Raw genomic sequence first — 20067 nt, forward strand, 5'->3', positions numbered from 1 at the left:
GTAGCTTGTTTTTTAGCTTTAAAAGTTAATGTGAAAAAATAAACTTCAGGGCAGCTGTTTACTACCAGCCTCATTTATAAGCAATGAAGACCTCAGTTCCAGATTTCTGTTTGAACTGCTCGTCTGGGCATGAAGTACATAAATGGTCATTCAGGCTTTGATTACTTTGAGATTTACCGAGTCCCTGCTGTGAAGACTTCCCAGAGCATCTTGCTAGCAACTGCAAGTTCCTCTTGGGCACCTGGGTACCTGCAAGCTGATGGGCTGCTCCTGTAGTGACAGCTGTAGAACCACTTGTGGATCCCCATGAGAACAGGATGAGCTACTACACACCTGTTTTAGGCCACACTCTTATACGCAGGCTGTCACTGTGGCGTAAGTCTTGCATTGCAATCTCACCCGAGCTTCACCCTGCACCCACGCCTTATGGGTGACTATAAATACAAACCCTATTTAGATACTTACCTCATTGGGGGGGGAGGAGAGAAGGTTACCTAAAATTATTGACTTGTGTAGAAGCCAAAATATTAACAGTTGAAGACGTCAACGATAACAGCATCAAAAAGTGCAACACATTTCTCCTTTGTCAGTTTCTACTCACCAGTGTTTTCTACTTGCATCTATGAGACACTCAGAGAGATCAGTACACTCCAGTAGTGAAGTCTGCTCACTTGCCCCTTTTTACTTAGCAGTGCAGCCTTGGAAAATGAAAGAATTACTGGAGGAGCTGTAAGTCGTCCACAGAGCTTCACGAGACACTGGATCTCAGAGCCATTTCAGCAAACCCAGTTTTCTTTGCTTTACAGCAAATGGGAGCACACAGAAAGTTATGAACTGCAGGGCAGTACCTTCCTAGCTACTCGAGTTACTCCACTCCAGTACTCATCCAATCAGCCACAGTGGAAGAACACTGAGTATTGCTGACCATGCCAAAAAAGCTTAGAGAACAAGACCCCTGTCAGAAGTCAACTACTGCAAGCTTCTCAAATACTTCAACGAAACCTATTTTGGCGCACTGTGTGGGAGAGCTGCCAGCCATGTGGAGTGTCAGAGTGCTGGGGAGCTCCATGTTACCACACTATCCCAGCTACGTGAGGCTGAATGCCCAGATGATTTCAAGTAAGCAGAAAAGGAACCAAACAGCTGAAAGGAAAAAGTTAAAAACAGAAGGCAGACAAAACAAATTTCATTTCTATATTTCAGTAAAACCTACTTGAATACACTTTGAAACAAGAGTACAACAAAATAGAATATACTTCAAATGTTGAATATACAAACTATTATAGTTCATTCTGAACACTGGTACTTCCCTCTTAACTTCAACTAAAAAAAAAAAATTTACAGGTTTAGAACTACCTGACGAAAGCTCATGCTGGGTGTGACCTTTCAAGTGACAGAGTAGAGCTGAAACTGAAATGTATGCACAGATGTCAAGGCTAAGTGAGAGACACAGGCATGTTACAGCAGAAGGCCGGAGGCCTGCTGCTGTTTTGTCCACAATTAAGAAATTTAGACAGACTTTACCTACCATACAAAATATGTTACATGTAATTCTATAACAATACTGTGCTAGGTACAAGATTTTTAAAAAAATTTGTTTTAATAAAAAAGCTTTAAACAAACAAGCCATTAGCTTATTTCAAGAAAGATAATTGAAAATCAGTCTAAGGCTTTCATTTTAAATCTGCTTAAGCTATGATACAAAAATCCCTCTAGGTCTCTGTCTTCTTTTAGAAGCTCTTCAATCTCCTTTATTTCACATTCTACAATACCTAGTAGCAGAGGTTTTCACTTAGCACCAGTTGAGTACTGCGGGCACGCAGCAGTGATTGCTGGTATGCATATAAGATTCATCAACTTTGCCATTTCTAGAAATGAGACTTTCCTCTTCCCTGAAAAACCAAAAACCAAGGCAAACCCCTCACACAATTCAATTTTAGTGTTCCAGGTCTTAGTGTGCTGTGACAGCGTAGTGAACTGCTTGGTCCCTTTTCAGTCTCTCTACCTTTCCTTCTCCACGGGTTCAGCTGTCTCCTGACTGGAAGAGGCCGTTTCTGTCAGCATAGCAATGTGGTTCCATTCCCACTGAAACACGGGAAAAATACTTCTTTTTCTCCCCACTAAGTCTCCAATGCAACTCATGTTTTTTAACACTTCCCCACTCTCCTTTTTGACGTGGCGATCGCCTCCACTTCCCTCCCCAATTATGTCAGTTTAAACAAAACAGTAACAGTCCGTAAGTCCACGCTGGAAGCAACCTGTTCTTCACTTCTCACACGTTAGGATTCCTTCTGTTTTCATTGTCACAGGAAGGGCGATAGCTGAGGGCGTACTAACTACCACGACATGGGTTACAGTCTTGCTCCCATCTGCCGTCTTCTCTTCCTGTAAGAGCTGCAGCGTTTTCACTTCACGTTCTTGCGTTACAGCCGCTGTGTCTGATTTCACTTCCGGGCTTTTTATTACCGCACTAATAACCCTGGGGGCAGTCTGGCCTGACGCCTGCTGCGCAGGCACCGATAGTCTCATCACTGGTGTCCCGTGAGCTATGGACACCGGGGTCAGTGCTCTAACAGCCAACGGGGTTCCAACGATGTTGATACTTCCCGACCCAGTCAGGCCTGGTTTTGTCTGTACCTGACACTGCGTCAGCTGCGTGGCGGGGATCGTAATGATCTTGGCAGGCTGCATGGTGATTTTGTCTCCATTCTCAGAAGCGGTTGGCATCACAGTAGGGATTGTCTGGATTACTACCTTTGGAGTTGTTGCCGTCGTTGGACTTGTGTTGGTAATTAACGGCGACCCTGCATTTACTGACTGCACTGCCACAGTAGAAATTTTCTGTCCCAGAGAGGTCATTACAACAGGCACTTGCATTGCCACACGTACAGTCCTGCAAAACAAAAACGTGCATTTAAACCGTTAGAGCTGAAAACAGCGATACACAAATCCCAAATCTGCAGCTTTCTAACTGGTTCCTTAAGAACAACGACGACAAAAACCTCCTGTCCATCTCATAATAGGACTTTGTAGATTGAGCAGCATCCATCTCTCTCTTCTCTACATGATTTTAAAATATGCTTGAGGGCAAGTGCACTGCTAGGCGGCTCTGTCTCATAAACCACACTTTCACAGTATTCTACCACAATTCATGGCTGCCTGTAGATCAGAGAAGACTTCCAGCACACAAAGTAATAAAGACACCATCCCAACCAAAACGCTGCTCATCATTCATCGGTGAACAACAAGCCCAAGCCACATCAATACCAACCTGGGAGCTGACGACGCTGGGACAGTAGTAGTGGTTGTCGAGGGGCGAGATGATGATGAATCGTGTGCTGGTGAGGCAATATTCACCACTCTGGTGACTGCTTTTTCTGTTCTGGTACAGCTTAACTGAGACAAGTTTTTTCCTCCGCGTGCAGAGGTTGCTGCTTTCAAGAGGTTTTCTGCAGATAAAGACACTCTCTCCAATGACTTCTCATCTGTAGGCATTGACAAATCTTCACTGCAGGGTTCGCTTTTGTCATCATCAATGACAACTATATTTTTTGGCATCTCCTTAAACTGATAAACAAGCCTCTGTCCCTCAACTTTGGCAAGGATTCCTCTTTGATAGTAGTATCTGCAAGAGAAGTACCATTAAGTGGTAACTGATACAGATTCTAGAGAAAAACTCGCTCTGAGCTAGCAAGAAAACATAACATGACCACAGCCAAAAATAAAATGTAAGAAGGCATGGCAAGAAGCTGCACAGCATCTCAAATACCTAGCTTAAAAAAAATCTGGTCTTTTAAACACAAACCTCTAAAGGTAAATTGCAAATTAACTGGTAACACGGAAAGCAACAGGAACTGCAAAACTGCTGCTTTTTCATCAGCAAAGTCAGCAGAAGGGCAGCTTTTAACACCTGAGAATTTGCATTATTTCTATAGAGTTCAATCTACACTTGAGGATTTAAGAGTGAGATATGAAATTATAGTAGGAGCAGTAAGTAGCAGCTTAAGATTTTACCTCAGAGCTCTTCCCATGGTCTCATAGTTCATGTCAGGTTTGTTTTTGTGTTTTCCCCATAGTTTGGAGACAGCTTTCGAGTCCACAAGCTTAAAGATTCCTTTCTCTCGCTGAGTCCACTTAATATAACGAGGACAAGTATTTTTGTCCTGGAGAAGGTCCAGAAGAAACTCCCATAAGTATGTTGTGTTTCCTATAATCAGAAAGCATTTGAACATTAGAAATCCACTTTCAAGGACAGCAGAAAATTCTCCATATATAGCTAACTGCAAATGACCTAAATTACAGGCAAACACTACGCAGAGGATGGTACGTAATGCAACCTGCAAGCATTCATTCATTCTGTTTAGCAAAGCTTTCATAAATATTTACATTCTGAAAGGAGCTAACCCTGGTGATCTGTTGGACAGCACAGGAGCCTCTTCAATTCCCAGTTCTTGAAAAGAGAAAAGAAGTACAGGAGGGTGTTCCAAGACTCTACAACCTACAGCTGCACTGCGCAGATAGGAACACAGCTCAGAATTTTCTTCTCAGTTTCTTAAGCAGAGGAGAGAAAAGCCAGTGCACTTTAAGATGCTGAAGTACAAGACGACAGAAATAAATCACGTACAAAGACATACAACCTTCAATAACCACCTCAAACGGCAATAAGGCCACAACCTCCTGTCCAGGATCATCCTGCTGACTTCAATGGGACATCAGCACCAAGGGGACTCTCACACCCGCTGCTGACAGCCCCGTGTTCCGATCCAAATGTATCCTGCACAATGATCGAGGCCCTGCTAGGTGCAAAGCCAGTCCAGCTACTCCCTGCAAGGATTTACACGGCAGAAATGCCACATACCTTCCTGCAACTGGGGAGGTACAGAACGAAGAAGCCTACAGAATAAGAATTCAATACACTTCTCAGACATTTCAGGGGTGTACAATTTCTGTACCATTTCCACTGGAGGTGCCACAAGACAACATCTGTAACAATGACTATCAGGAGGGCATAAAACATAACCTGAGGGCTGCCTGGACTCTGACTACACCTAGCAAAAGGGAAAGAAAAGCAGAAGGAAAAAAGATACCTCTGTTTTATCAGTAGTGCTGGAGAAGACTGCTAAAGCAATTCAAGAAGGGAAAACCAAGACAGATCCACAAGAGTAACAACCTCAGAATGGCCATCTCAATTCACGTGATCATGCTTCCAAGCCAGCAGCAGGTGCCATGGGCCAATTAAAACATACACCCCAATATTTTCTGTGTGCAAAGAGATCATTAACTCCTGAAGTTTAACGGCCCAGCACAGCACTTGTTTGTAGCACAGAGTAACAACAAAAAATATATTAAGGCAGTTGAAAGGCCTCTCTTACAGAGTCCAAGAAGTTAACTACCTTAGAAAAATCTAATTATGGTTTCCATCTTCTGGATGATGATCTCAGAGACAGACTACCCAATATTTTACTAAGTGCTCCAGTAAACAGCAAGTACAGAATCAAGTCATATGAAAATCCAGCTGCATTTCAGAGAAATATAGGACTTATATGAGTCGAGATGTTCCAGAATCCTGGAATCATTCTGGATAATCTGCATGCTGTATTTTAGGGAAGTGAAGGGTAATTTTGACAAAAAAAAACAAAACTCTTGCAGCTTTTTATATCTTTCTTCTCATTTCATTTATCAAGTCAGAATAATCTTCCCTAACTTATTAATCTCAGAATGCTGTTAGTTAGATGCTAAGTGTTTTAACTCCTCATAATTGCGTGTAACCAAGCAACCAGTAAGTTCCCATTTCAGAAAGACTTCTATAAGAGAAAAAACATTAACTAGTAGTGTTTTCCTTCAAATTAATTCTAGTTTTTTGGGTTTTTTTTTCTTTCTTTTTTTTTTTTTTTTCTTAGCTCCTTAGAAATCAAATTTCTGGGTTCACCAACAAATCCTGCAGAGGTTTGGAACCGTTTCACTGCAGAAATAAAACTGACCTTTGAGAGAAATCATTCCTGAAAGTGCCTTATTTTTTCTGTTGGAAAGGAGCTGCTGACTCAACACTTTTTCCTTTTTTCTTCAAACTCTTAGTGACCTGAATAACATTTTTCCACATAAGGCCTATGGAATAGTTATGTTACTCAGAGGCCATCTACTCTGCTGCTCTGGCAATAATGGTTGCTATGCATTTAACACTAAAGCTAACTTTAGAAATGTTTGCACTGTTTTTAAATCCTCTCTCCCTAGAAAACTAACCTTTCCTCATACTATGAATCCGAGCCTATCGACTTCTGAGGAAGAAAAAGATAAGACTATAAAATGTATTATCTGAGCAGGTTTACATTCATGTTGCTGTTATGCATCCAAAATCCAGCATGGTAGACATAAACACATAGTACATCTTGCTAGGGAGACAGAAGCCTTTTTCAGTAGCATCTAGAACTCATCTCCACGCCTGGAAAGTCTCAAGATCACCAATATACCTTAAGAGTGCACAGAGTTGACACAATTATTACCTACCTTACCTTCAGTACAGAGCAATTTGGCACAGTGAAATACTTTGCTTGTATCCAGCTGACCATTACAACTGTCTGTTACTTAATCATAGAATCACAGAATCATAGGATCACCAAGCTTGGAGAAGACCTCTAAGATCACCCAGTCCAACCGTCCACCTACCACCAATATTTCCCCACTAATCCCTGTCCCTCAGAACAGCATCTCAAAGTCTCTTGAACACCTCCCAGCTCAGTGACTCCAACAGCTCCCTGGGCAGCCTGTTCCAGCACCCCATCACTCTGCAAGAGAAAACAAGTTCCCTAACATCCAACCCCAATCTCCTCTGGCACAGCTTGAGGCCGTTCCCTCCGGTCTTATCACTACTTCCACAAGACAAGTGACTGACCCCCACCTGCCACAGCCTCCTTTCAGGCAGTTGCAGAGAGCTCTAAGGTCTCCCCTGAGCCTCCTCTTCCCCAGACCCAACGATCCCAGCTCCCTCAGCCATTCCCTTTAAAGCTTGTGCTGCACACCCTCACCAGTTCGCTGCCCTTCTCTGGGCACGTTCCAGGGCCTCGGCGTCTTCCTCTTGCTGAGGAGCCCAAACCTGAACACAGTACTCCACGTGTGGCATCACCAGCGCTGAGCACAAGGGCGCAGTCGCCTCTCTGCTCCTGCTGGCACCACGATCTCTGATGCAAACCAGGCTGCCGTTGGCTCCTTGGCCACCTGGGCACATCGCTGGCTCACATTCAGCCAGGTGCCCAACAACACCCCCAAGCCCATTTCTTCCACACAGGCTTCCAGCCACTCTGCCCCAAGCCTGAAGCATTGCCTGGGTTGTTGTAGCCAAAGTGCAGGACCTGGCACTGGGTCGTGTTGAAGCTCATCCTACCGGCCTCAGCCAAGCAATCCAGCCTGCCTAGATTGCTCTGCAGGGCCTTCCTACCCCAAAGCACATCAACAGCTCCTCCCAGCTTGGTGTCATCTGCACACGTAGCGAGGGTGCTCTCAATGCCATCACCCTGGTCATCAACAAGGATATTGAACAGGACTGGGCCCAGTGCCGACCCCTGGGGAACACCACTCACTGTGTCAGCTGTAGTCTCAAAATACAAGGACTAACAGCCAGAAAGCATGTCAATGATACAAGGCACTGTATCAACTGTCACGTTTGTACCAGCACCTCTATTGAAAGGCTCAAGGCCAGTTCTGCTCCCTCTGAGGGAAAAAATTCTCCTGCAGCTTTATGCTATCGGTCTACACTTTTAAAACAGCACTTAAGCAAAGCAAAAACAAAATAAGGGAAGTTAAGAAAGATAGAAACTCTCAATCTTCTATGTGAGGACAGCTACTAGTACTATCACCCCAATTAAGGAGCCTTCAGTTCCCTCGATATAACAAACTCAAGCTGATTATCTACAGTTGCTTTACTGCGTACCCATCCAGAATGCACAGAGGAAGAAGTACCTGCACGGACAACAAGCAACCTGTTTCCAGCTGCATACAACCAGCCGTTCTCCTCCTCCATGACTTAAATCTGCTGACAGCACTCAGCTCTAGCAATACTTCCTGTTTTTTCAGAAACATGTTACGTGTCAAATAACCTGCATATAGCAAATCCTTCTTTAAAAGAAACAGTAAATAAAATTAAGCCAGTAACAAAATATTCTGCAAAACTTCAAGTTAACCTTCATGAAGAAAGAAAACGTATGTTATGCCAGCTGTGGTGTAAAATACGGACTGAGATAACTTGTGAGAACAACAAACAAAAGCATATCCTAAGCACCCATAGAAACTGGAAAAAAGAGTAGTAACATCTCACACTTGACAAAACTAACAGCTAAGGAGAGAAATCAGCACTAGAAACACAAACTGGAAGGACAAAGTCATTTCTGCAGCAACAAGGGCAGTTCACAAATGCTCTTCAGATAACAGGAAGCACTAAAAGCAACATCAGAATTACAAAGAAGGTTTAAAAAAATATTTAAAAAAATAATCAAACAAGAAGTACTTTTAAGAACAGCAAATACAAAGATCTGCTACAGTGAAAAATCAAAGGCACCAACAGAGACCGATGCCTAGAAACGTAATTATTTTCTGCACCGGTTTCCATGAGCTAGCATCCATTCTCCCTCAGCCTGCTCACAAGCACTACTCAGGAGCTGTCCCCAGATAAGGAATGACGTAAATAGCACAGATCCTGCTTTCAAACAAATCCTGAAATAATAACAGCTCTCGTGCTGACAACTGCATGCTCTTTCAGATGGTACACTGCTACTGAGAGTCACTAAAACTCTATTTTCCTAGCTGTAAGTGCAATCTCCTAACAACTATTCGTGAAGTTAGCTGGGAACAAGATCCACGTTCTGCACCTAGGCAGGGCTAAGAGCTGATACACTGCACTGCAATTCAACAGTAACCTGTGAGTGGGTGCTGTGGGTCTGTGATCTCTGGGTGAAAAGCTGGGGCTTGCAAACCAAGACAGGACTCTTCATCATGAAAAACAATAAGAATAATGACTCTTCTGCATAAAGCTCCTCACTCAAGCAACAGAGAAACATACCATCATTTGTTTTTACCCTTAAGCCAATTTGTATCTATTAGTCAAGCAACACATTCCCACTGATGCCTGTGAATCAATTAAGGGAACACATTTCTAGCCCTCAACATTACAAATGCCCACAAGCTGCTTCTACTTCAGAGCAAGTCCTACAGCGGCAGCTTAGCAAATTATGTGCCTGGCAACAAGTTAACACACACCACAGAAGACAGCAATACATGCAAAGCAAATGAAAATGTACGGGTTGTATTACAGGGCATGCAGGGGAGTTAGAAACATCCTTGTACTTCATCTTGCAACAACAAATGCAAAGACATCAAATAAAGTTGAGACCGAATGAAGTCAGTGCAAATTCACCCACCAAAGTTTTCAAGATCTCAGTTTTACCTACGAGACACACAATACATATAAATGACATGATTTAACAATGTAAAATTATACCTTTGCCTTCTCTAGGTTTCTTCTTTATACCTAGGTCTGGAGACCCATCTGAAATGGTCGATTGTTGGCTCTTGGGTTTACGGCCAGCTGCGCACACAACACATGCAGGGAAAAATGAGAAGGATTAATGGTATGCAGAATAAAAGCATTTTGTGGTTTGATTTTGCTGAAAGTAGTTCTTTTTTTTTTTTTTTTTAATGCTATTTCCTTGCTTCAAGTATGGATAAACTGCCATTCTTAGATTATGACTATTGCACATCCAATTTAACGCATCACTCGTCTGCTTATTCCAGAGGCAGATTTAACCTCATTTCAGATGAATTACTGGCAGGTGCAGTGCACACCACACATATGAAGTAAATCCAGTGTATTTGCATTCCTTTAGTCACATGCCTCTCTTACTCTGGAACTTACCACCCTTCCGCCTGCTTTGTTTTCGATAGAGCACGTGCCCATCAAAGCATCAGTTTTCCTACAAAATCCTACAGCTGAATCCACATAACTCCCACTTCCGCTCCACATCTGCCCATTAAAAGCTACAGGCAAGCTTCCTCTCAGCGTGCAGCCCCTGGGATGCAGGTCTCAGGGTGGTGCTGGGGCTGCTCTGCCCTCACAGCCCCTTGCTGTGCTCCGGTGTCAGGGAAATCCTCACCCTTTTACACTCCACTGACCTTTCCATGGAGGAAAACGGGCCCAAGCAGGGGAGAGGATCATAACCTAGGGCAGCAGATTGCAAACAACCCTCGCTTCTGCCGTCACTTTGAGGAGAGCAGCAGCAAGTAACTCTCCTTCCTCAGGAGCAACAGCATTATCTTTTGCTGATGAATAATATTCTTCGGTAAATGCTGAATTCAACAAGCGTTAGTTATGACGACAGAAGTTATCACTCTATTGCTGTATCTGAATGACCTTAGGCACTTTCAGCTTTCTGAGCACAGCCCTGTAACATAATCTGCCCACTGATGACTATTCAGACAGACAGTGGAAAAAAATACAGAAACGGTTTAAATCCAATATACAGCTATAAAAAAGCACTATCATCATTTTCCTGCTTATGTCATTTAGGGTAGTTACAGCCATTGTGACGTGCATGTGACTTCACCAAATCTCAAACTGTAGACCTCAGCTATATAATGCTTTACCATGACACTGAAGCTTTTTTTCCCTAAACTAGAAGCAACCCTGCATACATACAGCTGGAATCTCTAATGAAGTCCTCCTATGGTTAAGAGACTTATAACATGCCTGTAAGCAAACTGCTAGACCAGACTGATACCGACCATTCAGAGCCATCTCATTTGGTAGCTGAATGCTTAGACCTCGTTCACTGTTCCCATTAGTGCCTCCTCCAAGGCACACTGATCAGACAAACAAGATACTTCTTTCCCAGAAAGACACTGTACTGATTCTGTAAATCAAATTATGCTCTTGTAAGCAAGTAACTTTTCTACAGTTCCGTTCGAGGACTCCTGAGACCACCTGCTCTCACGCACCTATTCCAGAGAAACATTTACCCCCTTCAAGTCCTTTCTGAATCCTTCTTTACCCTTCCCCTACTCTGCAGACTTCACTTTACAAGGCACAGAGCCATAGAAGAAATCCTTTTCCTTAGCAGTTGGTGAAACGCACTCTCTCGCTACTTTTGGATGTTGTCACAGGCCTGCTCTCTAAGAACTCGCATTTCAGACGTGAACCACACTGATAAACTGAGCAGAGAAATCAGCTAATCTAACCTACCTGTATCCATCTCAACTGCACCACCTGTGGCTGTCTGCATAAGAGATAAACCCTGAGGTAGCTGCTACGAGGAGCCATACACACCTTTTTTCTTCTTCATTCGTTCATGGATATCAGGGGACGTTCGAGCAGGAGATGAATCCATTGGTTCAGATTCATCTGCTGGCACCTCTACCACAGTTTCTGCGATCACATCAGGCCTCATGGCTGCATGGATGAACTCTGGGGTTGACACACAAGGAGGGACCAAAACTTCCACTAAGAGACGAAAAGGGGGAAAAAAGAATAAGTATGTTACAAAGTTTCTACTTGACTGTTCCAACCTCTCTTACGTGAAATTGCTTTAAACAAAGCACGTGCAAAAATGTAGCAAGATTCAATTCCAACAAACTGCCATGTAGAAAATCAGTCCACTCCCCAAAACATGCACACCTGTGATCACTGTTGAGCATAATTATATCAAAGCAGTACTGTTTTGATTTAAGCTTAACTTTAAATTCAATTTTAATTGAAGAAAATTAGAGCTCAATCTCTGATCCTTAGTTCATTCAGGTTTGCATCCCAAATTCCATTTCCTACTTGATAGCTTTTGGGTTCCAATCTGTTCACGATTTCATCCAATGTATATTAAGTAACTTCAGAAAGAAGATACAGCTAAAGGAATCATCAACACTGACTTCTGGGTTTTTAAACTGGTAACAATTTACAACATCCTGTATTCAGATATTCTTTCTAAAACAGAAGAACAGATGAAAATAATTTTCCCTTGAAGTAACTATTCTAGCAAAGCACAATGTCAGGTTCATAGCATCAAAGAACAACTTAAGTAGGACGAGATGCCTGAGGTCACCTGGCCCAACCTCTGCTCGAACACGGAGGCCCTGAGCAGGGTGACCATGATGTTCCAGCTAGTTACTGAGGATCTCCCAGAAGGAGACTCCACAACCTCTCTGGGCAACCTGTGCCAGTGCTCCATCACCTGCACAATAAAAAAGTTTTACGGGATGTTTAGATGGAAAAGTCCACTTTAAATGTGTAGCTTACTCGAGTATGTGCACCCAACAACATGACTCAGGTAAATGATACCACCTGGAAGCATGCTTCTTACAGGATGATGGTTTTAGTCATTAGTGGAAAGAAAAACTGCTTGAGGAGGAGAAACTGTAGCTGACATACCAGGACTCCTGGCATTTCTCAGGCAGGTAGGAGACTCCATATGAAGCAAGGCCTCCGCAGCTTCAATTGTCTTATCTGTGCAGTGTACATTGCTTCCGTGTACTGATGCTTCCACTGCAGAAGGATAAAAGTGTTATGAGACCAGATTAGTCATACAAGTCACAGAATCATGGAATGGTTTTGGTCAGAACGGCCCTTTAAGATCATCCAGTTCCAATCCCTCTGCTATAGGCAGGGACACCTCTAAACCAGGTTGCTCACAACCCCATCCAGCCTGGCCTTGAACACTCCAGGCTCAAGTCCATACAAATCATTGTATGTATGCTGTTCAATCTTAAACATGAAGATCAAGCAGTTGTCCGGTGCCTTCACACCATTACACCTTACTGCCGACAGAAACGTTCAGGGAAGACATGAGACAAGCAGCCAACGAGAACCAACACTGTCACTTCGGAGATCTCTGGCTCACAGCCAAGCTCCCTGTTTCTAATAGGAGTGCAAGAGCTTACAGAGACAGATTTTTGAGGGTTTCTCCTCTACTTCCTATTTAAGCCAAATAGGAATTGTGATGAAGATGGCTGTAAAATGACAGAGCAGAGAGAAGCAAACCCATCTCCAACTGTGATCCCATTAAAATACAAACATCACTTATCTTCAGATTTTCAGTCTATTTAGACAAAGCGTACATACAAAAACAAGATTAATTTGCACAACAGTGACATCTTGTTTCCTAATACTGAAAACGTTGGCAAGTTGGGCTAACGGGCATGGTTGGTAATGAGAAAACAACAGAAGCACAAAGCTTTCTCTTAAATAACAGCTGAGGGACTAAGGTGAAAAGGTCTTTTTTTGTTTTTGAGTTCTGAAAACTCAAGAAAACGAAGCAGTTAAATAAAACTAATATAAAGCGACTCCAAGGGAACACACTTGGATACAAGGCAGACCATCCGGCCCCAGCACAACACCACAAAAAAGGGAATCCCAGGCGTTCTGGATGCCAGCTGTGGCGCTGCCGAGGCGCTGCCCTGTGGGCAGGCTGGGCAGGGTCCCAGGCAGCACAGCCACCTGTCCCGTGTCACCGCAGCACAAGGTGCCGGCTCCTGCTGCTCAGCTCACCATTTAAGGCAATGTATCTCTCCGAGTGCCCTGCAGCCAGACGCAGGGCTATCTTTAGCTGCAGCAGGGTCACCTGTCTGCAGCCCCTGCCATCCGACAGGCATTCGGTGAGCGTTCTCCACGACAGCTCTGAGGCACCTATCCTGTTACTGACAGGGTCTGAGAAACAAGTGATGGCTGCCTGCTGGAAAGCAGGAAAACACCGCTGCTGCTACTTCTGCCTCGGGAAACCCGACAGAAACAGATTAGTGCAGGCACACGTGGGGAAAAGCTAGCAAATCAGACTTGAAAAGTAAGGACTAGAAGCTTTAAAACCCTACAAGCAACAAGTTAGCAACACCTGGAAAACACACAAAACTTCTAGTAGAATGAGACACCCCACTGAGCCAACCCTCTGCCACTGCCCTGCCCAGATGCTATTTAGGGGGCTCTATCTCCTGCGGCAGTAGGCACCTGATAAGGCTGGCATTCCAGAACAGGGCAACAACAAAAGCTCACCCTGCGGGCACAAAGAACCTTGCCAAAGGACAGGCTGTTACCTGCTGTGTTCCAACAGCCCTTCCCAGCAGCAGCTCAGGGCGGTCCCAAGACTTGGGGTACCTGCACCCACAAGAGAGGCCCTGCAGGCAACATTCTACCTGAGTGTTCCTCCATCCCAAGGGAAGTCTCAGCCACACACAAGCAAACGACTGACTCACCTGGGACAAGGGCAACAAGGTCACTCAGGCGCCTCTCTGTACCTTTCCAACACCACTCCAGCACCATGCCAACCTGACCAGGAGCAAGGGGGAGAGGGGAGGAGAGGGGAGAGGACAGGAGCGGAGGGGAAGCCCCATCTGTAAGATGTGGTGGGCAACCCCTACTGCACTGACACATTGGGAAAAGCAGCAATCCACATCTCAGTGCCAATTTTAAATAAAAGCTCTTTCGACCACTCTCAAAGACATCCTGTTAACAGATGACAGCAAGGGCAAGCACCGAGGGACAGGCTCACTAAGAAGGTGGGACGTGCAGAAGGCAGAGCCATCAGCCCAGTTCCCCTGCACTGCAGCACTGGGAGCGCTCCTAACGAGAGGCATGGGGGAGAACTGCGCCCAGAGGAGCAGCAGTGCTCACCTGAACGCCAACTGCAGCCAAAAGACACTGCCATGGGAGATCACTGAGGTTCCTCACCAAGCAGCATCCCTGCAGCTCACATTAACACGGGCATACTGCAGCAGTCCTTCTGCTCACCCATGCCTGTGGGACACCACGTTTGTTTCCATTCTTTTAACCCAAATCTCATCCCGTTGCTTTCAGGAAGTAGTAAGATTCTAGGGCACATTTTTTGGCACGCTTCACATTAAAACTAAGTTTTCTGGTCTGTTGTACAGAAGAAAAACATCTGCTTATAAAATAATCTATGTTTCTACCAGAAAAGAAAACAGCTCTCCTTTTTTAAATAGGAAAAGAGAACAGGCCAGCTGAGAACCATCTCCAACGCTGACTGAGCACCTCTCAACCCCACTCTCCCTTCCCTATCAAATGCTGTGTGCTGTGTGTACTCATGGCTCCCCACTGCTGTTGCAAAAAGCCCAACTTGGTTGGTAGCTAAGCCCAACAGGGCTGCAGCTGAGCTTCACAGCAAGAAGCACCAGCAACGCACACCTTTGACAGTGCTCCCAAAACAGGAGCAACCTCAGGTACAAGAAGAGCTAGACTGTAATTTCTAAAACAGAGCTTTGTGATGCTGCATTGCAGCAACCTCCTTTCACCTGCGCAAGGTCAGCACGGAGCTGCAGCCCTGGGGCTTACAACAGCTTATCCCTTAATGCTGCCAGGCACCAGCACAGCACTGCAATGAGGGGTTCCCAATTCCAAGCACGGATGGAGGGCATTAACGCACCTCACAGAAGTTCACCGGGTTCACCTATCGGCATTTAAAGGAGCACAGCGAACAGCAGCGCTGTCAGGCAGGTACCCCGAGCAACGTTATCTGCCAGTCCCACACCTATCCTTCTCCGGCTGACTGGAGATGCTCTCGTGGCCGGCAACCGAGCCAGCCCCAAATAGGAACAATCCGGGCCTAGCCTTCACCTCGCGGTACCGACCGCACCGCCGTACCGCAACACGGTGGCCGGAGAGCAAAGGAATGGGCCGCAGGGCGGCAGACTCCCGCGGCCCCCGACGGGAACGACCACGTGCGCCCGGCGCGGCGTCGCCGCCACTTCCGTGTTTACACTCCGCGCCCCTCGGCGCCGCCGCGCGCCCCGCCAACCCGCGGGGAGCCACCGCTCCGCCGCCCGCCGCGCGCCCATTGGCGGCCGCCGCGCCCCGCCCCGCCGCCCTCCATTGGGCGCGCTCCGGCCGCCGCCCCCGCCCCTCCGACCCCCCCGTGCCGAAAGCGGGGGGCGCGGGGCCGCTTCCGCCGCGCGGCTCGGGGGGGAGGGGGACCGCGGCCGCCCCGAGCCGTACCGCACACGTGGGCCGCGCGCGCCTCCGCCCGCGCCGAGTTTAAAAGGGCACCCGGGCGGGGAACGGGAGCGCGGGGCCGCGCCGCGACTCCGGGCCTGTCCGCGCGGCGTGGCGGGAGGCGGGCGGACGGCGGCCCGCGCGCTTCCTGGTTGCCGCCGCGGCCCCCCGCCCGCCCGGCACCGCTCCGCGGAGCCCCGGAGCCGGGCGGGTGCCGTCGCCGCCCGCGCCGCCCGTTTCCTGCCCGTTTGCTGCACGGTCGCGGCGCGCCGCGCTCCCTCCTCCTCCCCCCCCCCCGTCCCGCCGCGGCTTACCGGCGCGGATGAGGAGGTCGAGCTGGTTGGTGGGCCCCTCGTGCAGGGAGGTCGCCATGTTGACGCTTCCGCCGCGACTTCGCGCTGCCCGCCGGGCGCGCGGGGCGGGGGCCGGCGGGTCGCTGCCGCGGGAAGTGCGGCAGGCGGGAGGCAGGGCCGGGCCGGGCGGGCGGGCGGCGCGGGCACCGCGGCGGCGCTTCCTGCGGGGCGGCGCGGCGCACGCGATCCTTCCGCCGCCGGCCCCAGACAGGAAGTGCCGCGCCGGCACTCGCCGCCGCCGCAGCGCGGGGCCGCCCGCGGGCGGGGGAAAGCGCCGGGGCCCCGCGGCCGCCCGCCTCCCGCCGGCAGAGAGGCAGCGCCGCCCGCAGCGCGGTGCCGGCGGGGGCGGGCGGACGCCGGGTGCCGCGACGCCGCCCCAACCGCGCGGAGCTCCGCGTGCAGGGCCCGCACAGGGACTCCCGCGGCCGCGCGTTTCCGACCCTCCCTCGATGACGCAGGGGGCGAACCGCCGCTTTGTGCGCGGAGTTCAGACTGCCCGCGGCCCGGCGGACGAGGGGAAAGGCCGCGGCTGCGAGCGGCCGCCTGCCGTCCCGTTTTAGCATCCCCGCGACGGATGGGAGCAGCGCGAGTCGGAAGCGTTCAGAATAAAAGCCCGCAACTGCTCCGCTCAGCACCTCGCATCCTTCTGATGCCCCCCTACTCCTTCCGCCGCTCTCACGGCATTTTAGGAGCGCAATTCCACGACCGTATTCCTCCCCCCCCATACACACACACCGGTGGGGCACCATTCTCAGCCCCGCACGCACAGGCAGCGCAGCGCTCGCTCCTCCTGGCAGCGCGTTCCCGCTAGGGGACACCGCCGCCTTCCCCAGCAGCCAGGCCCAAGGACACGGAAAGGCACCGCGCGGGCACGCAGCTCCCTGCCCGGCCAACCCCCCTGAAGGAGGAAGGCCGCTTTTCCCCTGCGGTTCCTTGTATTTGAACCGGTATTTTATGCTGAACGCTATTTGATTCGTCCCAGTAATCTAATCTTACTATTTCAAGTGGGAAAAAAAGAAAAACAAACCTACAGTCGCTAGGGAAAAAAAAGCAAGCATGCACTTTTTAATCTCTCTTAAAGCCTCCAGCCTAGGCAGTGGGCTAGCAACAGGGCTGCAAAAACAGTATAAAATGATATAAACGATAAAACAAGGCCCCAAGAGGCAAGAAATAATTATATTGCAGAATAGGACCATGTGAAGATGAACTTCCATTCCTCCGCTGCTAATAAATAAATACAGGGTTTTTTAAACCCGTTAGGATACGCTGTGTTTCACTGTCATGAGTTCACACAAGCTCAGCTGGCAAGGCAGCCAGGCCTCCTCCAAGTAGACCAACACCTTATCACATGCTACAAGCAATGATTGCCAGAAATAAGGAGAAAAGAGAAACCCAACAGCGTCCCACTGTTCAGGAAAGCCCACGCTGACACTAAGGTTAATGACACACATGAATTACCACTTAGTGCATTCACAAGTGATTTCAAGAGCATTTCCAGCAGACACACATCTCCAACTCCACGCACTTGAGAGTCTGGCAGAGAAGGCACTTGGATAACAGGAATACAATGTAAGTGAACCATACCACCTTACACTTTGGAATACAACAGTAAAATAGCTCTAAGTTCACCCTTTCCTAATAATGCATACAAACAACTCCATTCAAGTTAAAGGAAACAAGTTTCACCTTTATACTGATTATTCCTTAATAGTGAAAGACGACCCAAGAGAAGAAGCGGGATGGGATTAACTGCATGCTAGGCAGCTGATGTACAAATTCAAAATAAGACAAAGGGAAAGGTTTCAGCTGATCTGCAAAGAGAAAGGCTCACCTATCCAGTGCTTTCTCGGGCAGTCCTCAAAACCAGTACAACATCCACCAACTACAGAGGAATTGCAAGTCTCATCTCCCACAGTTTCCCATGCCAAGTTTCCTTTTCCACCACAGTTCTTTGGAAACATCTCTGTTAGCAGATTGTAGCTTCCCTGAGGAATGTCCTTCACAAGCTTTGTAACTCCACATGCTAAAATGACAGCCCTCTAATGGCACCTTTATCCTTCCATGCCCATCTCTGATGGCAAACATTGAATCGGAAAGACAGACATGTACTTAACTATTTTTATCCACAGACGATTCCAGAATGATAAAGCTATGGCCAGAAAAGGCAAATTATCTTAAAGCAGTTACTGATTCTTGGCAGTGATTGGTTTGACTTTGCTTGTGTAAGGAGCCAAGGGCAGGCAGCAATCTGTCACCGGGTGGCATTTGCAGTCTACACGAATGCCTGCAATAGTGATAGGACACGGTTTTAAACTGAGAAGGAGAGGTTTAGGTCAGATATTAGGAAGTTTGTGACACAAAGGGCGGTGACACACTGGAACAGGTTGCCAAAGGAGGCTGTGGATGCCCCATCCCTGGAGGCATTCAAGGCCAGGCTGGACGTGGCTCTGGGCAGCCTGGTCTGGTGGTTGGCGAGCCTGCACACAGCAGAGGGGTTGAAATTAGATGAGTGTCGTGGTCCTTTTCAACACAGGCCATTCTATTATTCAGTGATAACAGAGGAACAATACTCAACTGCCATCCAAACTAGAAAGTTTCAAGTAACTTCAGAATTCCAGGCCAGTTTTGCACAGAATCCCCATGCAATTCACCTCGAGCAATTACAGAGATAGCCCATTGTTGAGGACAGCAACCATGAAACTGCTGGCACTTCATTGCATTGCAACCCTCTGACGTAACGAAATAGATTTCAGAAACACGAAAGAGGATGCAACAGTCCCCTTTATCAGCCTATCACCATAATCACTAGCATCCCCTGTGGATTCCATTACAGAAAATAGCAGAAATAATGGCAAGATAAACACAACGTGCCCCTCAAGCTGCAAGATACTAAGCAGGGTGGCTGGACTGTGCTAAGGCTGTCTCTGACTACACCATATCAGGTTGGGTAGACCTAGGCTCCTAGTGTTCACTATTCGTGCAGCCACTAGTGATCCCACATAGTGAGGAATACATGCTCAGGACTGGATACCACAGATAAACAGAAAGAAGTCATTCAAAATAACAGAAGTCTCAATACTGGCATGATTTCTTGTGAATGCAGAATAAGACAGACAGCTATGTCTCAAAAAATATTGTTATATCCAATCCCTTGCATAATTGTAATAAAATTATTCCTTATGAGTCAGTCACCATACCTCTGATCAATAAATACCGTTATCTTACACCAAATTTGTCTTGGCATGAGCATACATCATACTGCATTCTGATTTCAAGACACACACTACAGAGTTGCTCAGCTTCCATCAGTAAAATATAGCGGCTGACTCTTTGATCAACAGTCTGCAATTCCTCGCTACCAACTAGAACTAGACTAGGAAGTTGGAAAGAGCGTGCCAGTCTGAACGTCCCATTCTAGCAAGCCATTCAGTCAGCCTCATATTTACCATAGAAAATAACAATAATAATGACTGAAAAGCATACGTTAAATTAGGTTTTATAACAACAAACTTAGTTTTGCAATGTTGTTTTTTTTTTCTTAAAGCACCAAAGGAGCACTGAAAGCAGCAAGGTAGAAACCTGAAATCTAGACAGAACTGAATACCACAGCCAGGCCATTACTGCTACACAAACACATCAACCACAGAGCACCTGCAGCAGCTCTTTCCATTAATATCTCAGAAAAGGAAACACCAGCAAATATGACACAAAATTTCAGCTGCCGCTCAATTTTGCATCTGATTTAAA

General features: G+C 47.1%; 1 protein-coding gene across 2 annotated transcripts in view; it reads right to left on the reverse strand.

Annotated features, from left to right (window-relative positions):
• Window positions 1-1180: 1180 nt before the first annotated feature.
• The window catches only part of ELF2 (E74 like ETS transcription factor 2), a 30083-nt gene continuing 11196 nt past the window's right edge, over window positions 1181-20067 (reverse strand). The window contains exons 1-7 of one of the 2 annotated variants that reach the window (XM_048942973.1): window positions 16282-16432; window positions 12401-12514; window positions 11309-11482; window positions 9488-9574; window positions 4015-4207; window positions 3272-3625; window positions 1181-2893 (exon numbers count right to left, since the gene is read on the reverse strand). In XM_048942973.1, coding sequence (XP_048798930.1) covers window positions 2266-2893; window positions 3272-3625; window positions 4015-4207; window positions 9488-9574; window positions 11309-11482; window positions 12401-12514; window positions 16282-16339 — 1608 coding nt within the window. In that variant the 5' untranslated portion in view covers window positions 16340-16432 and the 3' untranslated portion in view covers window positions 1181-2265. Of the gene's footprint in view, window positions 2894-3271; window positions 3626-4014; window positions 4208-9487; window positions 9575-11308; window positions 11483-12400; window positions 12515-16281; window positions 16433-20067 lie in introns of those variants that run through there. The other variant, XM_048942972.1, reaches the window with a different exon arrangement.

The sequence above is a fragment of the Lagopus muta genome, chromosome 4, assembly GCF_023343835.1.
Source record: "Lagopus muta isolate bLagMut1 chromosome 4, bLagMut1 primary, whole genome shotgun sequence".
NCBI lineage: Eukaryota > Metazoa > Chordata > Aves > Galliformes > Phasianidae > Lagopus > Lagopus muta.